Source organism: Entelurus aequoreus, linkage group LG10, assembly GCF_033978785.1.
Source record: "Entelurus aequoreus isolate RoL-2023_Sb linkage group LG10, RoL_Eaeq_v1.1, whole genome shotgun sequence".
Lineage (NCBI taxonomy): Eukaryota > Metazoa > Chordata > Actinopteri > Syngnathiformes > Syngnathidae > Entelurus > Entelurus aequoreus.
In genome coordinates this window covers 72,559,839-72,577,878 of record NC_084740.1, presented here as the reverse complement: position 1 = coordinate 72,577,878, position 18,040 = coordinate 72,559,839, and the positions used below count along the sequence as shown (strand labels likewise).

General features: G+C 38.4%; 1 protein-coding gene across 2 annotated transcripts in view; it reads left to right on the top strand.

The window, feature by feature from the left end:
- The window catches only part of satb2 (SATB homeobox 2), a 124,144-nt gene that overhangs the window by 65,414 nt on the left and 40,690 nt on the right, over positions 1-18,040 (top strand). For both annotated transcript variants that reach the window (XM_062061623.1, XM_062061620.1), the window contains exons 5-8: positions 10,601-10,724; positions 11,247-11,349; positions 15,521-15,571; positions 16,937-17,520. In XM_062061623.1, the coding sequence (XP_061917607.1) occupies positions 10,601-10,724; positions 11,247-11,349; positions 15,521-15,571; positions 16,937-17,520 (862 nt within the window). The remainder of the gene's footprint in view (positions 1-10,600; positions 10,725-11,246; positions 11,350-15,520; positions 15,572-16,936; positions 17,521-18,040) is intronic.

Here is an 18,040-nt window from a genome sequence, read left to right as displayed (position 1 = left end):
ACGCCGCAGTGTACACGGACGTAGGGAGAAGTACAGAGCGCCAATAAACCTTAAAGGCACTGCCTCTGCGTGCTGGCCGGTCACATAATATCTACGGCTTTTCACACACACAAGTGAATGCAAGGTCACACTGAGGGTGACCGTATAAACAACTTTAACACTGTTACAAATATACACCACAATGTGAACCCACACCAAACAAGAATGACAAACACATTTCGGGAGAACATCCGCACCGTAACACAACATAAACACAACACAACAAATACCCAGAAACCCTTGCAGCACTAACTCTTCCGGGACGCTACAATATACACCCCCGCTAGCCCCTAGCCCCCCACCCCCAACCTCAACCCCGCCCACCTTTACGTCCTCATGCTCTCTCAGGGAGAGTTCCAAGCTGCTGTTTTGAGGCATGTTAAAAAAAATAATGCACTTTGTGACTTCAATAATAAATATGGCAGTGCCATGTTGGCATAACTTGAGTTGATTTATTTTGGAAAACCTTGTTACATTGTTTAATGCATCCAGCGGGGCATCACAACAAAATTAGGCATAATAATGTGTTAATTCCACGACTGTATATATCGGTATCGGTTGATATCGGTATCTGTAATTAAGAGTTGGACAATATCGGAATATCGGATATTGTCAAAAAAGCCATTATCGGACATCTGTACTTAATACCAGTATTCCATCATACATCTTAGCTAGCCGGACCTTGGTATAATAGGTACGATGTTAGTTTGCATTGCACAAGGCTGTGTCTGGCACAAATAAATACTTAAATACTCTGTCCAGCTCTCCTCAGATAGGGTCACGCCTAAGTCACCCTCTCAAAGTGACTTCATTGAATTCAAAATGAAATTTGTGTTGTCCGGTACCAAAATGTATTTCAATACTTTTCTAAATAAAGGGGACCACAAAAAATTGCAATATGGGCTTTATTTAAACAAAAAATCTTAGGGTACATTAAACATATGTTTATTATTGCAATTTAGTCCTTAAATAAAATAGTGAACATACAAGACAACTTGTCTTTTAGTAGTAAGTAAACAAACAAAGGCTCCTACCGTATTTTCCGCACTATAAGGCGCACCTAAAAACCTAAAATTTTCTCAAAAGCTGACAGTGCGCCTTATAATCCGGTGCGCCATATATATGGACCAATATTGAGCCACAACAGGTCTCGCAACTACGGGATACATAACGTAACCCCAGCCTCTACTGTAGCGTCTATTGTATGCGCCTTATAATGCGGTGCACCTTATATATGAACAAAGTTTTAAAATAGGCCATTCATTGAAGGTGCGCCTTATAATCCGGCGCACCTTATAGTGCGGAAAATACGGTAATTAGTCTGCTGACGTATGCAGTAACATATTGTGTCATTTTCCATTCTATTATTTTGTCAACATTATAAAGTACAAGCTGTAATAATTGATTATTAATCTACTTGTTCATTTACTGTTAATAGTTTCAACATGTTCTATCTACACTTCTGTTAAAATGTAATAATCACTTATTCTTCTGTTGTTTGGATACGGGGCGGTGGATAAGTACTTTTTAGAGGCGGTATAGTACCGCAAGGTTTCCCACACATTAATTTATTTGTGGCGGCCCGCCACGAAAGAATTATGTCCGCCACAAATAAAAATAAAAATAAAAATAAAAAATAAAAACTAATGTTTTTTTTGGTGGGTTTTTTTTGTGTCCTCTCCAGCTTCTCAGGCAAATCATATAGTTGATGTAGATGCCCATATCGGCTGTTCAGATTTACTTTACAAAAGAGAAGTGTAGGATACTTCTCTTATTGCCTTATTTGTATTTGACTTTATTAAATGTATTTATATTAGAAACACAACATGTGTATATAACAAAGGGTGCAAAGTCTGCAGGCAGTAGGAAACACATGGTTAAGTGTAGGGAGTAAAACTGATGGCAGTCTAAAGTTCAACATTTTTGGAGCTCTTTGTTCAGTGGATCAGATGTTTGATGAAGCTCTGTGTCTATCTACCACCACTACTGTTTTCTGTTTATTTGTTACTGACTGTGGCAGGACACCTCTGCCTCTGTTTCACTTTATGTTGCTGGTAAATAATATGGTTGTAGTAGTAGGCTAAAGTTAAATTATTTAGTATGCACTAATTAAAGGGGCAGAGCTTTGAGACATTTTAGCTTTTATATTTTATAAGATATATTTTTTGTAAGAACCACAATTAATAAATATATTTCAGTGAATAACTTATTGTTCAAATCTGTATATAAATATGTACATTAAGTGTTGTAATTATATTGTAAAATGGATGGATGGATGGACATTTAAAACAAAAGTGTTATTATTAATTAGTAAGTATACATTTTTTGAGCCTTTTTAGAGAAAATCAAATCATTGTAGTAAATTATGCAAATTCCTCGATGATGTCATGGTGACCACGCCCATAGCCACGCCCCCACCGCCACAGGTATCTTGGCAGTTTATGGGAAACACTGTACCGAATATGATTTCATTAGTATCGCGGCACTATACTAGTACCGGTATACCGTACAACTCTAGCGTAAATAAAAAATGTGATTGTAAAAACGTGAAATTGATCCTTTTAAAGTGGGAAGTGAGCATCTAAAACTGTGTCAGTCGGTAAGTTTGGAAACCTGGGAAGAGTACCGTATTTTTCGGACTATAAGACGCAGTTTTTTTCATAGTTTGGCCGGGGGTGCGAGTTATACTCAGGAGCGACTTATGTGTGAAATTATTAACACATTAGCGTAAAATATCAAATAATATTATTTAGCTCATTCACGTAAGAGACTAGACGTATAAGATTTCATGGGATTTAGCGATTAGGAGTGACAGATTGTTTGGTAAACGTATAGCATGTTCTATATGTTATAGTTATTTGAATGACTCTTACCATAATATGTTACGTTAACATACCAGGCACGTTCTCAGTTGGTTATTTATGCCTCATATAACGTACACTTATTCAGCCTGTTGTTCACTATTCTTTATTTATTTTAAATTGCCTTTCAAATGTCTATTCTTGGTGTTGGCTTTTATCAAATACATTTCCCCCAAAAATGCGACTTATACTCCAGTGCGACTTATATATGTTTTTTTTCCTTCTTTATTATGCATTTTCGGCCGGTGCGACTTATACTCCGGAGCGACTTATGCTCCGAAAAATACGGTACTACGACCAAAACTGTGAATGTGTAGATATCTAAAAAAGTGTTGATTAGGGAGTGAAAAAGCATCACAAAGTTGCTGGAAAGAGGCAAAAGTGTTGTCAATGTAAACATCTTTAATGTTGTTGATCCCCTGACTTAACCATGTTAAAAAGACACTGTCGACAAGAGGGCGGAAAAGCATAAAATTAGCAGTGATGGGTGCAAGATTAGAAATAGTGTGTAACCAAAATAGCACTTAAAAGGAACCCAAATTCTGAATGAACTCGTAGAAGCGCGAATGGGAGAGTGAACCAGAGCCCGGAGAGATACTGGTTTAGTTGAGTTAGCCTCCATAACCAGCTATAACGGAAGGGATCAAATGGCCTTCTTTCATCTCCGTAATATCGCTAAAATTCGTTCCATTTTGTCCACTAGCGACACTGAGATCATTATTCATGTGTTCGTTACGTCTCGTCTCGATCTAACTTTTACCGGGAGGGCATTCCATAGTATTGGAGCCTGAACAGAAAACGCTCTATAGCCCGCAGACTTTTTTTGGGCTCTGGGAATCACTAATAAGCCGGAGTTCTTTAAACGCAGATTTCTTGCCGGGACATATGGTACAATACAATCAGCAAGATAGGCAGGAGCTTGACCGTGTAGTATTTTATACGTAAGTAGTAAAACCTTAAAGTCACATCTTAAGTGCACAGGAAGCCATGGACTCTCACTGTTATGTGGATCCACTAGGGACTGTACTTAGAGGGGGGGTTACGCACATATGCGGTCCCCTCCAAGGTTTCTCATAGTCATTCACATCGACGTCCCTTGTGTGGGCTCTGTGCCGAGGATGTCGTTGTGGCTTGTGCAGCCCTTTGAGACTTTTGTGATTTAGGGCTATATAAATAAACATTGATTGATTGATTGATATTGCAGCCAATATTTAAGAATTGTAATGTTGGTGGCCCGGTAGTAAAACCAAAAGTTTGGTTGTGCTAATCCTCCCGACGATTTGGGTCCTTCAGGCAGCTTTTTGACGTGCTGATGATGTCACTGACGTAGATAATAGTAATACTCAAACACTAAACAATCCTGCAATGATGCATCTGTTATCAGACTCCCAGAAAGAGAGCACAGCGCAGTCTTGATGGACTGCTAAAAGTCCAGATGATTTGTTGGTACTGTTTTGACACATAGCAGCCAGGTTTTGGTTACGTGTTCATGTGCGTATCCGTGGTGACGGCGGGGCTTTGTCGCTGGGTTCTATGACATTAAAACAAGGCCCAGTTTGTGCTAGTCTAGTCTATAAAATCCGCTACACCTCCCTGATACCGAAGTACATGTCAAACTACTTCCTTAACGTAAATGACCGCCCTAACCACAACACCAGGGGGAGCTCCACTAACCACGTTAAATCCAGATTCCGATCTAAAAAAGGTCTTAACTCATTCTCCTTCTATGCCACATCAATATGGAATGCACTCCCAACAGGTGTAAAAGAAAGGGCATCTCTATCCTCCTTCAAAACCGCACTAAAAGAACACCTCCAGGCAATTTCAACCCTTAACTAACACCCTCCCTTCCACATCCCACCTCCCCGGATTGTAAATAATCAAATGTATTTCTAATGTATATACTTGTTCTTATGCTATCTGAACTCACTTTCTCTGATGATGCAATTGTTGATGACTGAAGTGCTGATATCAACCAAACCCTCCTCATCCCACCCCCCGGATTGTAAATAATGTAAATAATTCAATGTATATACTCTGATGATTAACCTGTGTGATGACTGTATTACGATGATAGTATATATTTGTACCATGAATTGATTACGTGGACCCCGACTTAAACAAGTTGAAAAACTTATTGGGGTGTTACCGTTTAGTGGTCAATTGTATGGAATATGTACTGAACTGTGCAATCTACTAATAAAAGTTTCAATCAATCAATGCTGGAAGTTTAGGGATTAGGGTATGGAAGATGAGTGGGGACAGTTTTTACACTGAATCTAGTTAATAATAATGTTAACCCACATTAAACATCACCTTTAGAAAAAGCTTGTTCTCTTAGGTTGACTGGCATTTATTCCAATGTGTAAATAATCTGCGTCTAAAATGAATGATTTAGGGAAGATGACTGGGTACTTTGGGTCTTATTTGAGATTTTAACAATAACACCAGATCTTTTTTATAATATTGTTATGTTCTTCTCAAACAGTGGGGCGGGAAACACGCTTTATCAGTATCATGCTTCAAAACCCGCTTCGAAAAGTTGTGCAATACAAAATTAGTCATTGTAACCATTCCTCATTTTGATGAAAAAAATAAATTAAAAAAATAAAAAATCAGCACAAATTGTTTTGTAGGTTTAAATGTTTTATATATTGTGCTTAGGGTTTATGTTGCTGATCAATTGGAATTTATTTTCATATATTGGGTTTATTTTATTTTATTTTGTAGTATTATTAGGTCCTTCATACCGACAGCCATCAGACTGTATAATGCATATGTTCCTTCTTGACTGCACTTAAATGTAGAGTATATGTAGTATATGTAGAATATATTTATATTATTTATATATTATATACACTACCGTTCAAAAGTTTGGGGTCACATTGAAATGTCCTTATTTCTGAAGGAAAAGCACTGTACTTTTCAATGAAGATAACTTTAAACTAGTCTTAACTTTAAAGAAATACACTCTATACATTGCTAATGTGGTAAATGACTATTCTAGCTGCAAATGTCTGCTTTTTGGTGCAATATCTACATAGGTGTATAGAGGCCCATTTCCAGCAACTATCACTCCAGTGTTCTAATGGTACAATGTGTTTGCTCATTGGCTCAGAAGGCTAATTGATGATTAGAAAACCCTTGTGCAATCATGTTCACACATCTGAAAACAGTTTAGCTCGTTACAGAAGCTACAAAACTGACCTTCCTTTGAGCAGATTGAGTTTCTGGAGCATCACATTTGTGGGGTCAATTAAACGCTCAAAATGGCCAGAAAAAGAGAACTTTCGTCTGAAACTCGACAGTCTATTCTTGTTCTTAGAAATGAAGGCTATTCCACAAAATTGTTTGGGTGACCCCAAACTTTTGAACGGTAGTGAATATAATATATTATATTATTTATTATTATTCTTGTCTATTGTGAGCGAACTGTGGTGCTGAATTTCCCCCAGAGATCAATAAAGTACTTTCTATTCTATTCTATTCTACTAATTAGTTCAAGTCACAAAAATTTGTAATAGTTGAAATAAGGATTTAATTTTTTTTAATTTGTTTTCAGACAAATTGATGCACTTTAAATATTTGCTGTTACAGACTAAAACATTGTTATTAAAGTTATCTTTTGCTGTATGTTGATCTATATGTATTTATTTGTTGTTTTCTCAAATCTTAATAAGGATACAATGTTATGCAGAGGTGTACTTATAACAATTTTATCGACAAATGATACTATTCAGAGAGTGTTGAAGGGGAGTAACAGAAAATAGAGAAGCACTGTCCTACGTTAAACTACACCTTTAGAAAAAACTTTCTTTCCCGAATTGATTGACATTCATTTCAATTTCGTAATGATTTTTTAAATAGGAAATAATTCCCTTATATTAACAAGCGGGTTAAGAATAAGTGAACCGCTGGTAAAATTGAAAATAGAAAACAATGAATACTAGTTTTAAAAAGCCAAATGCGAGGGTGAATCACATTGCGGATTTTTGGCATTTGTGGGGCAAAAATCCCCACTAGAAGCTAAATAAAAATAAAAATATGGACCATCGTTTGTCCCAAAGTAGTCATAATTGGCTCCCACAAAGTCTGCATGATCAGCATTGTTGTTGATGGGGAAGGGATCTGCAGTTCCTACCTCTACGTTACGCGACCACGTGACTGGCTCGCTCAATATCTCTCAAAATGGCCCGGCAATCTAAATGAGATTGATACTATTTTGATCATATCTATTTACTTGCAAACGTAAGTGTTTTGGTGTCATACATCAAATATATAGCTTCAATATAGAGGCAACTTGTTTTACCACTTTACTGGTACTTTAAAGTAGTGATGTGCCATACCACTGGTTTTCCTTCCAATCCGATACAGAGTCAAATTCAGGCTCGTATCGGCGATATGATACCGTGCTGTTACCTCATGTGTCCGCTAACATTTTAAAAGTTGAGTGTTTTCAAATAATAACATTAAAAAATAACAGTAAAAATGTAAGAAAAAAGAACAGAGAAAACGGAATGAAATGAGAAGAAATTGAAATATTTAAACCAATAGTTAATAATTTACTTTATTTATAACACGTTGTGTCTTTAAATACATATCTGTTTTTAATATTTTGGAAAAAAATTTAAAACGTTTAGACACTCCTGATCTGAAATATTAGAAGCTCTCAAATTAAAAATAAAATATACTTCAAATACAAACAAAGTTTAGTTATTTAATAAAATAATACTAACTTATGAATTAATCCATTTGAAGAATTACAAGAACAATAATAAACACTCTTAAATAGGTAATTGAACGTACATTTTTTCGTGTATGCACAATTTTTGACACATTAGTTTATGTGGTTATGCAATCATAATATTATCATTTTATTCTTACATTGGAAAAAAACAGTAAAAATGTAAGAAAAAAAGAGCAAAAATTCGGAATTAATGAGAAAAAGCCGAAATCTTTAAAGTAATAATAAATAATAATATATTTAGTCACCTATAATACATTTGTCTTTAAATATATATCATATTTTGCAAATAAAAAAAGTTTAGACACCCCTGATTTGAAATATTAGAAGCTCTTAAAATAAAAATGAAAATATAAACAAAGTTTAGTTAGTTAATTAAAAAATTAAATAAATACCAACTTATAAAGTACCGTATTTTTCGGACTATAAGTAGCAGTTTTTTTCATAGTTTGGCCGGGGGTGCGATTTATTCTCAGGAGCGACTTAGGTGTGAAATTATGAACACATTAGCGTAAAATATCAAATAATATTATTTAGCTCATTCACGTAAGAGACTAGACGTATAAGATTTCATGGGATTTAGCGATTAGGAGTGACAGATTGTTTGGTAAACGTATAGCATGTTCTATATGTTATAGTTATTTGAATGACTCTTACCATAATATGTTACGTTAACATACCAGGCACGTTCTCAGTTGGTTATTTATGCCTCATATAACGTACACTTATTCAGCCTGTTGTTCACTATTCTTTATTTATTTTAAATTGCCTTTCAAATGTCTATTCTTGGTGTTGGCTTTTATCAAATAAATGTCCCCAAAAAATGCGACTTACACTCCAGTGTGACTTATATATGTTTTTTTCCTTCTTTATTATGCATTTTCGGCCGGTGCGACTTATACTCCGGAGCGACGTATACTCCGAAAAATACGGTAATCAATTTGAAAAATTAAAACAACAATAAAAAACACTCTTAAATGTGTAACTGAATGTTAATATTTTTGTACAGGCAGAATTTTTGACACATTAGGTTATGCGGTTATCATATTATTATTATTTTATTCTCTTCTTACATGGGGAAGAAAACAACAGTAAAAATGTAAGAAAAAGTACCAACAAATGGGTATGTAATGAGAAAAAGCTGAAATGTTTTAATATTTAATAATAATATACTTAGTCACCTATAATACATAGCTGACACATATTCTGTTTTTCGCTTTTTTTCAAATAAAGAAATATGTCAATACGGCCCCCGCATACTTTGACCATTCAGTATGTTGCCCTTGGTGGAACAAGTTTGGACACCCCTGAAGTAAAGTATCAAAAGTAGGGGTGTGGGAAAAAATCAATTCGAATTCGAATCGCGATTCTCACGTTGTGCGATTCAGAATCGATTCTCATTTTTTAAAAATCAATTATTTCTATTTATTTATTTTTTTAAATTTTTTTTTCTATTAATCAATCCAACAAAACAATACACAACAATACCATAACAACGCAGTCCAATTCCAAAACCAAACCCGACCCAGCAACACTCAGAACTGCAATAAACAGAGCAATTGAGAGGAGACACAAACACGACACAGAACAAACCAAAAGTAGTGAAACAAAAATGAATAGTATCAACAACAGTATCAATATTATTTACAATTTCAACATAGCAGTGATTAAAAATCCCTCATTGACATTATCATTAGACATTTATAAAATAAAAAGCACAATAGTGTCACAGTGGCTTATACTTACATCGCATCTCATAAGCTTGACAACACACTGTGTCCAATATTTTCACAAAGATAAAATAAGTCATATTTTTGGTTCATTTAATAGTTGAAACAAATTGACATTATTGCAATCAGTTGATAAAACATTGTCCTTTACAATTATAAAAGCTTTTTACACAAATCTACTACTCTGCTTGCATGTCAGCAGACTGGGGTAGATCCTGCTGAAATCTATGTATTGAATGAATAGAGAATCCTTTTGAATCGGGAAAATATCGTTTTTGAATCGAGAATCGCGTTCAATCGGAAAAAATCGATTTTGAATCGAATTGTGACTCCAAGAATCGATATTGAATCGAATCGTGGGACACCCAAAGATTCGCAGCCCTAATCAAAAGTATCAATATTTTGATTTGAGGATCGATATTAGAGCATAAAGATCTGAAATTCGGTGGTATCAATATTCCAGTATTGATGTAAAACCTCTTTTGCACAATCAGCCTTTTCATATAAAGCCATAAAGGAATGGAACGACCTCACAACAAACTTGAAAAGTCTAACAGATGACTCTTCATTCACAATTGAAGTTAAAAAGTGGCTTTGGAGCAATCAAATCTGCTCACACGGTCACTAAGGTGGGCATTATGTTTGACACATCAACCTAATGTGTATTATATTTATCCATGAGAGCATTTTTATTGTAAATTGTGAGGTGTGTGTGTTAAAATCATGGTTGTTTTTACAAATGATGACAGATGTGAACAAGAGCATGTCTTTGTGTGATGATGTAAATGAGGTGTGGTTGTATTGTATATTAAGTATGTGTCCATGAAAGGGCATTTTATGACTTTTCTTAATTTAAAAACATGCTATAGTATGTTTTTATTGTCATAATTTTATTGCATGATTTTTGTATCCCTTTAATTTAGGTAGCCAGGGACTGCAGATGGAAATGAGCTATTTAGCTATAATCTGGTACAGAACATATCTGTCTTTGAGTTTAATGTTTCTGTGCATTGTCCCTTCAAATAAAGACTAAACTATAAACTATCCGCACATCACTACTTTGAAGTGTTTGAATATTTGTGTAACTGTCAAAAAGGTTTTGCTCAAATGCCAAAAACCTGGTACCGGGATGTAATGCTAAGCTGAATCCAGGTTTATCCACAAGCGACATAAGACTTTAGTCTTTTTTGCATCTTCTTCTTAACTTTGTTGTCGTTTTCTTGTAGTTTTTCCAAGCTGGAGGACCTGCCCTGCGAGCAGTGGAACCACGCCACGGTCAGGAACGCTCTCAAGGAGCTCCTGAAGGAGATGAACCAGAGCACTTTGGCCAAAGAGTGTCCTCTGTCGCAGGTGAGGGAAGCAAAGATCACCTCGGTCTTCGCTCGACGCCAACACAAGTGCGAAGAAAATAAAACGGGCGCTGATTAATAACTGTTGCTGCATTTTAATCAAACTCTGCCGTGTTTTAACTCCCCAGCTGCATGTTTAGCGCTGTGGTCGCATCATAATGGCTGCTGGGGGAGATTTATGTGCTCAAATGGAGCTCTGGTGGGGGTGTTGATGGCAGCAAGCATATCAATTGCAAGCATGTGTGTGTGTGTGTGTGTGTGTGTGTGTGTGTGTGTGTGTGTGTGTGTGTGTGTGTGTGTGTGTGTGTGAGTGAGTGAGAGAGAGAGAGAGGTTGGAGATTCCCTCGCTGCTGTAAACTGGCTCAAGTTTCCATGGGTGGCTTCCAGTCGTGATTACTGACTGTCTGTTTCAATTTTGTCTGTGTGTGTGTGTGTGTCACATGGCTTTTCTTATGCGCGACTGTAAACATTTCATACCATGCCGGCTATTAATTAACTCTCCCGTGTCTTTCTGTTCCCTCAGAGTATGATCTCGTCCATTGTGAACAGCTCCTACTACGCCAACGTCTCCACTGCCAAATGCCAAGAGTTTGGTCGCTGGTATAAGAAGTACAAGAAAATCAAAGGTATGGAAGGACTCACTGCAGTCACCATGAGTGAGAGGACTACAACTCAAACACAATCACTTCCACTTTCCTGAGACTTGTTCCAAGGTCCAATTCATTTTACCCATGAGAAAAAAAAATGGAAATAAAATGAGTAGTTTTAACTTTCCACATCGTGGAACTTTTATGTGGCGTAGTAAATTGTCATGAACGTGCAAAAAGAAGTAACTGGATTAGCGATCGACCGATCGTCAACGCTGATATTTGGTGTTTTGACGCCTTAACGGGCGGAATACAATGATTGCTGTCCATAGCTGTCAATCACAAACAGCTCAGCTTCGTCTAGCGATTGTGTACACTGCAAAAACTGAAATCTAAGTAAGATTAAAGGCCTACTGAAAGCCACTACTAGCGACCACGCAGTCTGATAGTTTATATATCAATGATGAAATCTTAACATTGAAACATGCCAATACGGCCGGGTTAACTTATAAAGTGCAATTTTAAAATTCCCGCCACACTTCCGGTTGAAAAACTCCTTTGGATATGATTTATGCGCGTGACGTCACAAAATCCACGGAAGTGGTTGGACCCCATCGACCCGATACAGAAACATCTTGTTTTCTTTGACAAAATTCCACAGTATTGTGGACATCTGTGTTGGTGAATCTTTTGCAATTTGTTTAATGAACAATGGAGGCTGCAAAGAAGAACGTTGTAGGTGGGATCGATCGGTGTCTTAGCGGCTAAGTACAATACTTACAGCAACACAACAAGGACTACTTACTTAGCAGACGCCTAGCCGATGCTTGCCGCCAAACCCACGGATGAAGTCCTTCGTCGCGCCGTCGATCGCTGGAACGCAGGTGAGCACGGCTGTTGATGGGAAGATGAGGGCTGGCTGGCGTAGGTGGAGCGCTAATGTTTTTATCATAGTTCTGTGAGGTCCGGTTGCTAAGTTGCTAAATTAGCCTTAGCGTCGTTAGCAACAGCATTGTTAAGCTTTACCAGGCTGAGAATTTTTAACCGTGTATTACATGTACATGGTTTAATAGTATTGTTGATCTTCTGTCTATCCTTCCAGTCAGGGGTTTATTTCTTTTGTTTCTATCTTCATTTGAGAACGATGCTATCACGTTAGCTCAGTAGCTAAGTGTGTCACCGATGTATTGTCGTGGAGCTAAGTCACTTTAAATGTCCATTTCGCGTGCTCGACTCTCATTTTCAAGAGGATATAGTATCCGAGGTGGTTTAAAATACAAATCTGTGATCCACAATAGAAAAAGGAGAGAGTGTGGAATCCAATGAGCCAGCTTGTACCTAAGTTACGGTCAGAACGAAAAAAGATACGTCCATCACTGCCTCTCTAGTCCTTCACTGTAACGTTCCTCATCTACGAAGCTTTCATCCCCGCTCAAATTAATGGGGTAATCGTCGCTTTGTCCCTCCGAATCTCTCTCGCTCCATTGTAAACAATGGAAAATTGTGAGGAATATTACCTCCTGTGACGTCACGCTACTTCCGGTACAGGCAAGGCTTTTTTTATCAGCGAGCAAAAGTTGCGAACTTTATCGTCGATTTTCTCTACTAAATCCTTTCAGCAAAAATATGGCAATATCGCGAAATGATAAAGTATGACACATAGAATGGATATGCTATTCCCGTTTAAATTTAAAAAATTAATTTCAGTAGGCCTTTAAATATCTCAAATAAGGGTGATATTTGCTTATTTTCTGTCTGATAAGATAATTCTTCTCACTAAGCAGATTTTATGTTCGAGTGTTTTACTTGTTTTATGTGTTTTGGTCCTAAATGATCTCAGTAAGATATTACCGCTTGTTGCTGAGATTTGATGACCTATATTGAGTAAAACATGCTTGGAACTAGAATATCAACTGTTGCAAAGCCGTGTCATCAACACTCACAAGTATAAAACTACTTTTTCAAAGTAATATTTTTTTACTTCAAGCATGAAATAAAAAATCATGACTTTGACACAATTGTGTCTCATAATGAAAACAGATGACAGCCAAATGGACTTTGCTGTTTTATTTTCAATGAAATAATAGAAAATACGTACTCACATAGTAGTACAGTTGTTATTAGTGAGAATATACTTATTTTAAGGTATTTTTGAGTTCATTGAGGTTAGCTAATTTTACTTGTTTTGGAAAGTCTTGACAAGCCAAATTTTCTTGTTCTATTGGCAGATAATTTTGCTTAGTTCAAATAAAATACCCCTAATATTTGTATTTTTTTTTCTTGTTTTTGAACACTGACTTTTTGCAGTGTACTCTCTCTCTCTCTCTCTCGGCTGCGTTGTTCTTTCCTACTGCTGAACCCACATCACCGCAGTGACAGACCAGCGTACTACTACTGAGCTAAAAGCAAAGGCAGTCTCCCGGATCACCAGCGTTTTACTTGACGTTGACTGGCTTCTATTGCTCGGTGATGGTCGAGCTAGCTCTGTTCACAACGGTCACCAGACGACAAAAATGCCCTATGCTTGTGGTGTTTACAGCTGTACGACATGTTCAAGTCGCGGAAATGATAAACGTTTTTTCCAGAGTTCCTCGAGAGGAAATTAAAAAGGGCGGAAGAGTGCAAGATTTTACGAAACATTGACAAGAAAAGCAGCTCACACTCCAGTCCAAGAGAGCAGAGTCAAAGAATGCTTGTTAAAGGTTTCTTTCCAACCATCCATCCATTTTCCTCCGCTTATCCGAGGTTGGGTTGCGTGGGCAGCAGCCAAAGCAGAGAAGCCCAGACCTCGCTCTCCCGAGCCACTTAGTCCAACTCCTCCCGGGGGATCCCGAGGCGTTCCCAGGACAGCCGGGAGACATAGTCTCTCCAACGTGTCCTGGGTCTTTCCTGTGGCCCATACTTGCCAACCCTCCAGATTTTTTCCGGGAGACTCCCGAATTTCAGTGCCCCATCCGAAATTCTCCCGGGGCAACCATTCTCCTGATTTTCACCCGGACAACAATATCGAGGGCGTGCCGTGATGGCACTGCCTTTATCGTCCTCTACAACCTGTGGCCGCGTCCGCTTTTTCTTCATACAAACAGCGTGCCAGCCCAGACACATGTTGTTTGCGGCTTCTACAGACACACATAAGTGACTGCAAGACATACTTGGTCAACAGCCATAAAGGTCACACTGAGGGTGGGCGTATAAACAACTTTAACACTGTTACAAATATGCGCCACACTGTGAACCCACACCAAACAAGAATGACAAACACATTTCGGGAGAACATCCGCACCGTAACACAACATAAACACAACAGAACAAATACCCAGAATCCCTTGCAGCCCTAACTCTTCCGGGCTACAATATACACCCCCGCTACCACCAAGCCCTGCCCCCCTCAACTCCCCGCCCCCCAATCTTCCGATATCGGAGGTCTTAAGGTTGGCAAGTATGCTGTGGCCTCCTACCGGTCATGCGCCCTAAACACCTCCCCAGGGAGGCGTCTGGTGTGGCATCCTGACCAGATGCCCGAATCACCTCATCTGGAGGCTTTACTTTGAGCTCCTCCCAGATGGACGAGCTTTTCCATCTGTTTTGTCGTGTAGAATGGCGTCTGCAGCACAATTGTTCGATGATGTCTGATATAATCCTGATATCACTCAACAAATATTTTTCTTGTTAAAGTATAGGGATCTATAAGATTGTTTGTTTAAATAAAGCCAATAATGCAATTTTTTTGTAGAAAAGTATCGAAAAGTATCAAAATACATTTTGGAACCGGTACCAAAACATTGGTATCGGGACAACCCTATTTGCTAATAATCAGTATCGGTATCAGTAAACCATATCGGTCGATCTCTACTGTGGATTAAACATGCAACCTTGATGAGTGCCAGTTTCGATAACTGACTTTGTATGTTCTATTGTCGTCATTACTGTTTTCCTTTTCGGTTTATCTTTATTTAAACAAAAATGCCAAAGGAGCTTAAATTAGCTGATGCTAAAGCTTTGAATGTTTGGTTGTTTTGTGTAGCCTACTAAATATTTTTGTATTATAACCATTTTAAAATGTCTCCTGTCTAGCTTGCCATAGGTTTGGTTAGCTTGGGTTAAGCTACGCAAACGTTGCGACGCATCTTTTTACATTAGTGTTTAATTTGCTAAGTTATTTTGGCAATTTTTGTGCACGACAAAAATATCATGTGTTTGCTTTCCACAGTGGATTATTTGGAGAAGATGTGGTCCGGTCGAGATCCCACTGACATCAAAAGTAAGCAATTTATTTTTCTTTTCAAATAAATATGTGCAAAATGCTTGTGTTTTTTTGTGTAAGAAGTAAGAAACCTCTCACACAAAAAAATGGGTCTGAACTAGGGATGTCCGATAATGGCTTTTTTGCCGATATCCGACATTGTCCAACTCTTAATTACCGATGCCGATATCAACCGATACCGATATATACAGGCGTGGAATTAACACATTATTATGCCTAATTTGGACAACCAGGTATGGTGAAGATAAGGTCCTTTTTAAAAAAATTAATAAAATGAAATAAGATAAATAAATTAAAAACATTTTCTTGAATAAAAAAGAAAGTAAAACAATATAAAAACAGTTACATAGAAACTAGTAATGAATGAAAATGAGTCAAATTAACTGTTAAAGGTTAGTACTATTAGTGGACCAGCAGCACGCACAATCATTTGTGCTTACGGACTGTATCCCTTGCAGACTGTATTTATATATATTGATATATAATGTAGGAAGCAGAACATTAATAACAGAGAGAAACAACCCTTTTGTGTGAATGAGTGTAAATGGGGGAGGGAGGTTTTTTGGGTTGGTGCACTAATTGTAAGTGTATCTTGTGTTTTTTATGTTGATTTGATTAAAAAAAAAAAAAAACGGAAAAAAAACCAATACCGATAATAAAAAAAACGATACCGATAATTTCCGATATTACATTTTAACGCATATATCGGCCGATAATATCGGCAGGCCCATATTATCGGACATCTCTAATTATTATGCCTAATTTGGACAACCAGGTATGGTGAAGATAAGGTCCTTTTTTTAAAAATTAATAAAATAAAATAAGATAAATAAATTAAAAACATTTTCTTGAATAAAAAAGAAAGTAAAACAATATAAAAACAGCTACATAGAAACTAGTAATGAATGAAAATGAGTCAAATTAACTGTTAAAGGTTAGTACTATTAGTGGACCAGCAGCACGCACAATCATGTGTGCTTACGGACTGTATCCCTTGCAGACTGTATTGATATATATTGATATATAATGTAGGAAGCAGAATATTAATAACAGAAAGAAACAATCCTTTTGTGTGAATGAGTGTGAGGTTTTTTGGGTTGGTGCACTAATTGTAAGTGTATCTTGTGTTTTTTATGTTGATTTAATTTAAAAAAAATAAAAAATAAAAACGACACCGATAATAAAAAAAACGATACCGATAATTTCCGATATTACATTTTAAAGCATCCGATAATATCGGCCTGCCAATATTATCGGACATCTATAGTCTGAACAGAAGAATTTTGCACATATCTATTCTTTCTGTCTGAGCTAATGAGGAAGCGTTAGCTTCTCCAACTGATGCTCTTGTCTTATCGACAGTTGAGCGAGACAACATGGCCGACTTCTGCATGCTGGGCCAGAGACCTCATCCTCACTTGGCCGGCCTGGCTCAGCTAGGTCACCTCGGTAGCCCCCTCCTAAAGGCGGGCTGTGGAGACCCCCAGGCGCCCTCCCAGCCTCCCCAGGTGCCTCCTCCTTCCCAGCAGCCCTCGCCCCATGGACCCCTCCACCACAGCCCCCCTCTCCACACGGGCCAGGTGCCCGCTCCGCCGCCTCCCCACCCGCCCGGCACGCTCCAGCCCCTGCTGGGCCCAGGTGGGCTGCTCTCGCCTCAACTCTCCCCGCAGCTGGTGCGCCAGCAGCTCGCCATGGCCCACCTCATCAACCAACAGATAGCTGTCAGCCGCCTGCTGGCCCACCAACACCCGCAGGCCCTCAACCAGCAGTTCCTCAACCACCCGCCCATCCCACGGGGCTCGCCCAAAGTCGGCGGCGACCACCCCGGCATCAACCCCTCGGCCGCTGAGGTGTCATCGGAAATCTACCAGCTGGTCCGAGACGAGCTGAAAAGAGCCAGCGTCTCTCAGGCCGTGTTTGCCCGCGTGGCCTTCAACCGCACACAGGTATGTTGGGACCGTGATGGTGGCAGAAGAAGCCAGAGCAAAGTCTCTCCTCTGAAGGCATGTTTAGCCAAGTTGTTGATTCCACTGAGAGCAGGCAAGGAGAGATAATTCTTCTAATTGATTGGGATCCACTCGCTGTCATAGACGTGGGCCTCATTTACGGACACCCACATGGAGGTATTTTTAGCAGGATTAGCGGAAAGAATGGCGGGGTAGCTTGCCGGGTCGTTAGGTCTTTATTTCCTGCAGGGGCGCCAACACCTGACTCATTCAAGGCTGCACTAACCGGTTTACTGCACGCCCCATTAGAGCCACGTAATGAGGGCTCGTAGACCCTTGAAAGGTGGCAGCTACGCTTTCAACCACGTTGACAATTCCAGCACGACTTTCAATCCAACGGCCACTATTTGTAGAGATCACCATTAAATGTACAGAGAACACACCTGAGGTTCGCTGCTCAAGTGTCAATATGATTGATCGTCAATATGATAATATAATTGTTGTCACTGTCTGATGTAGC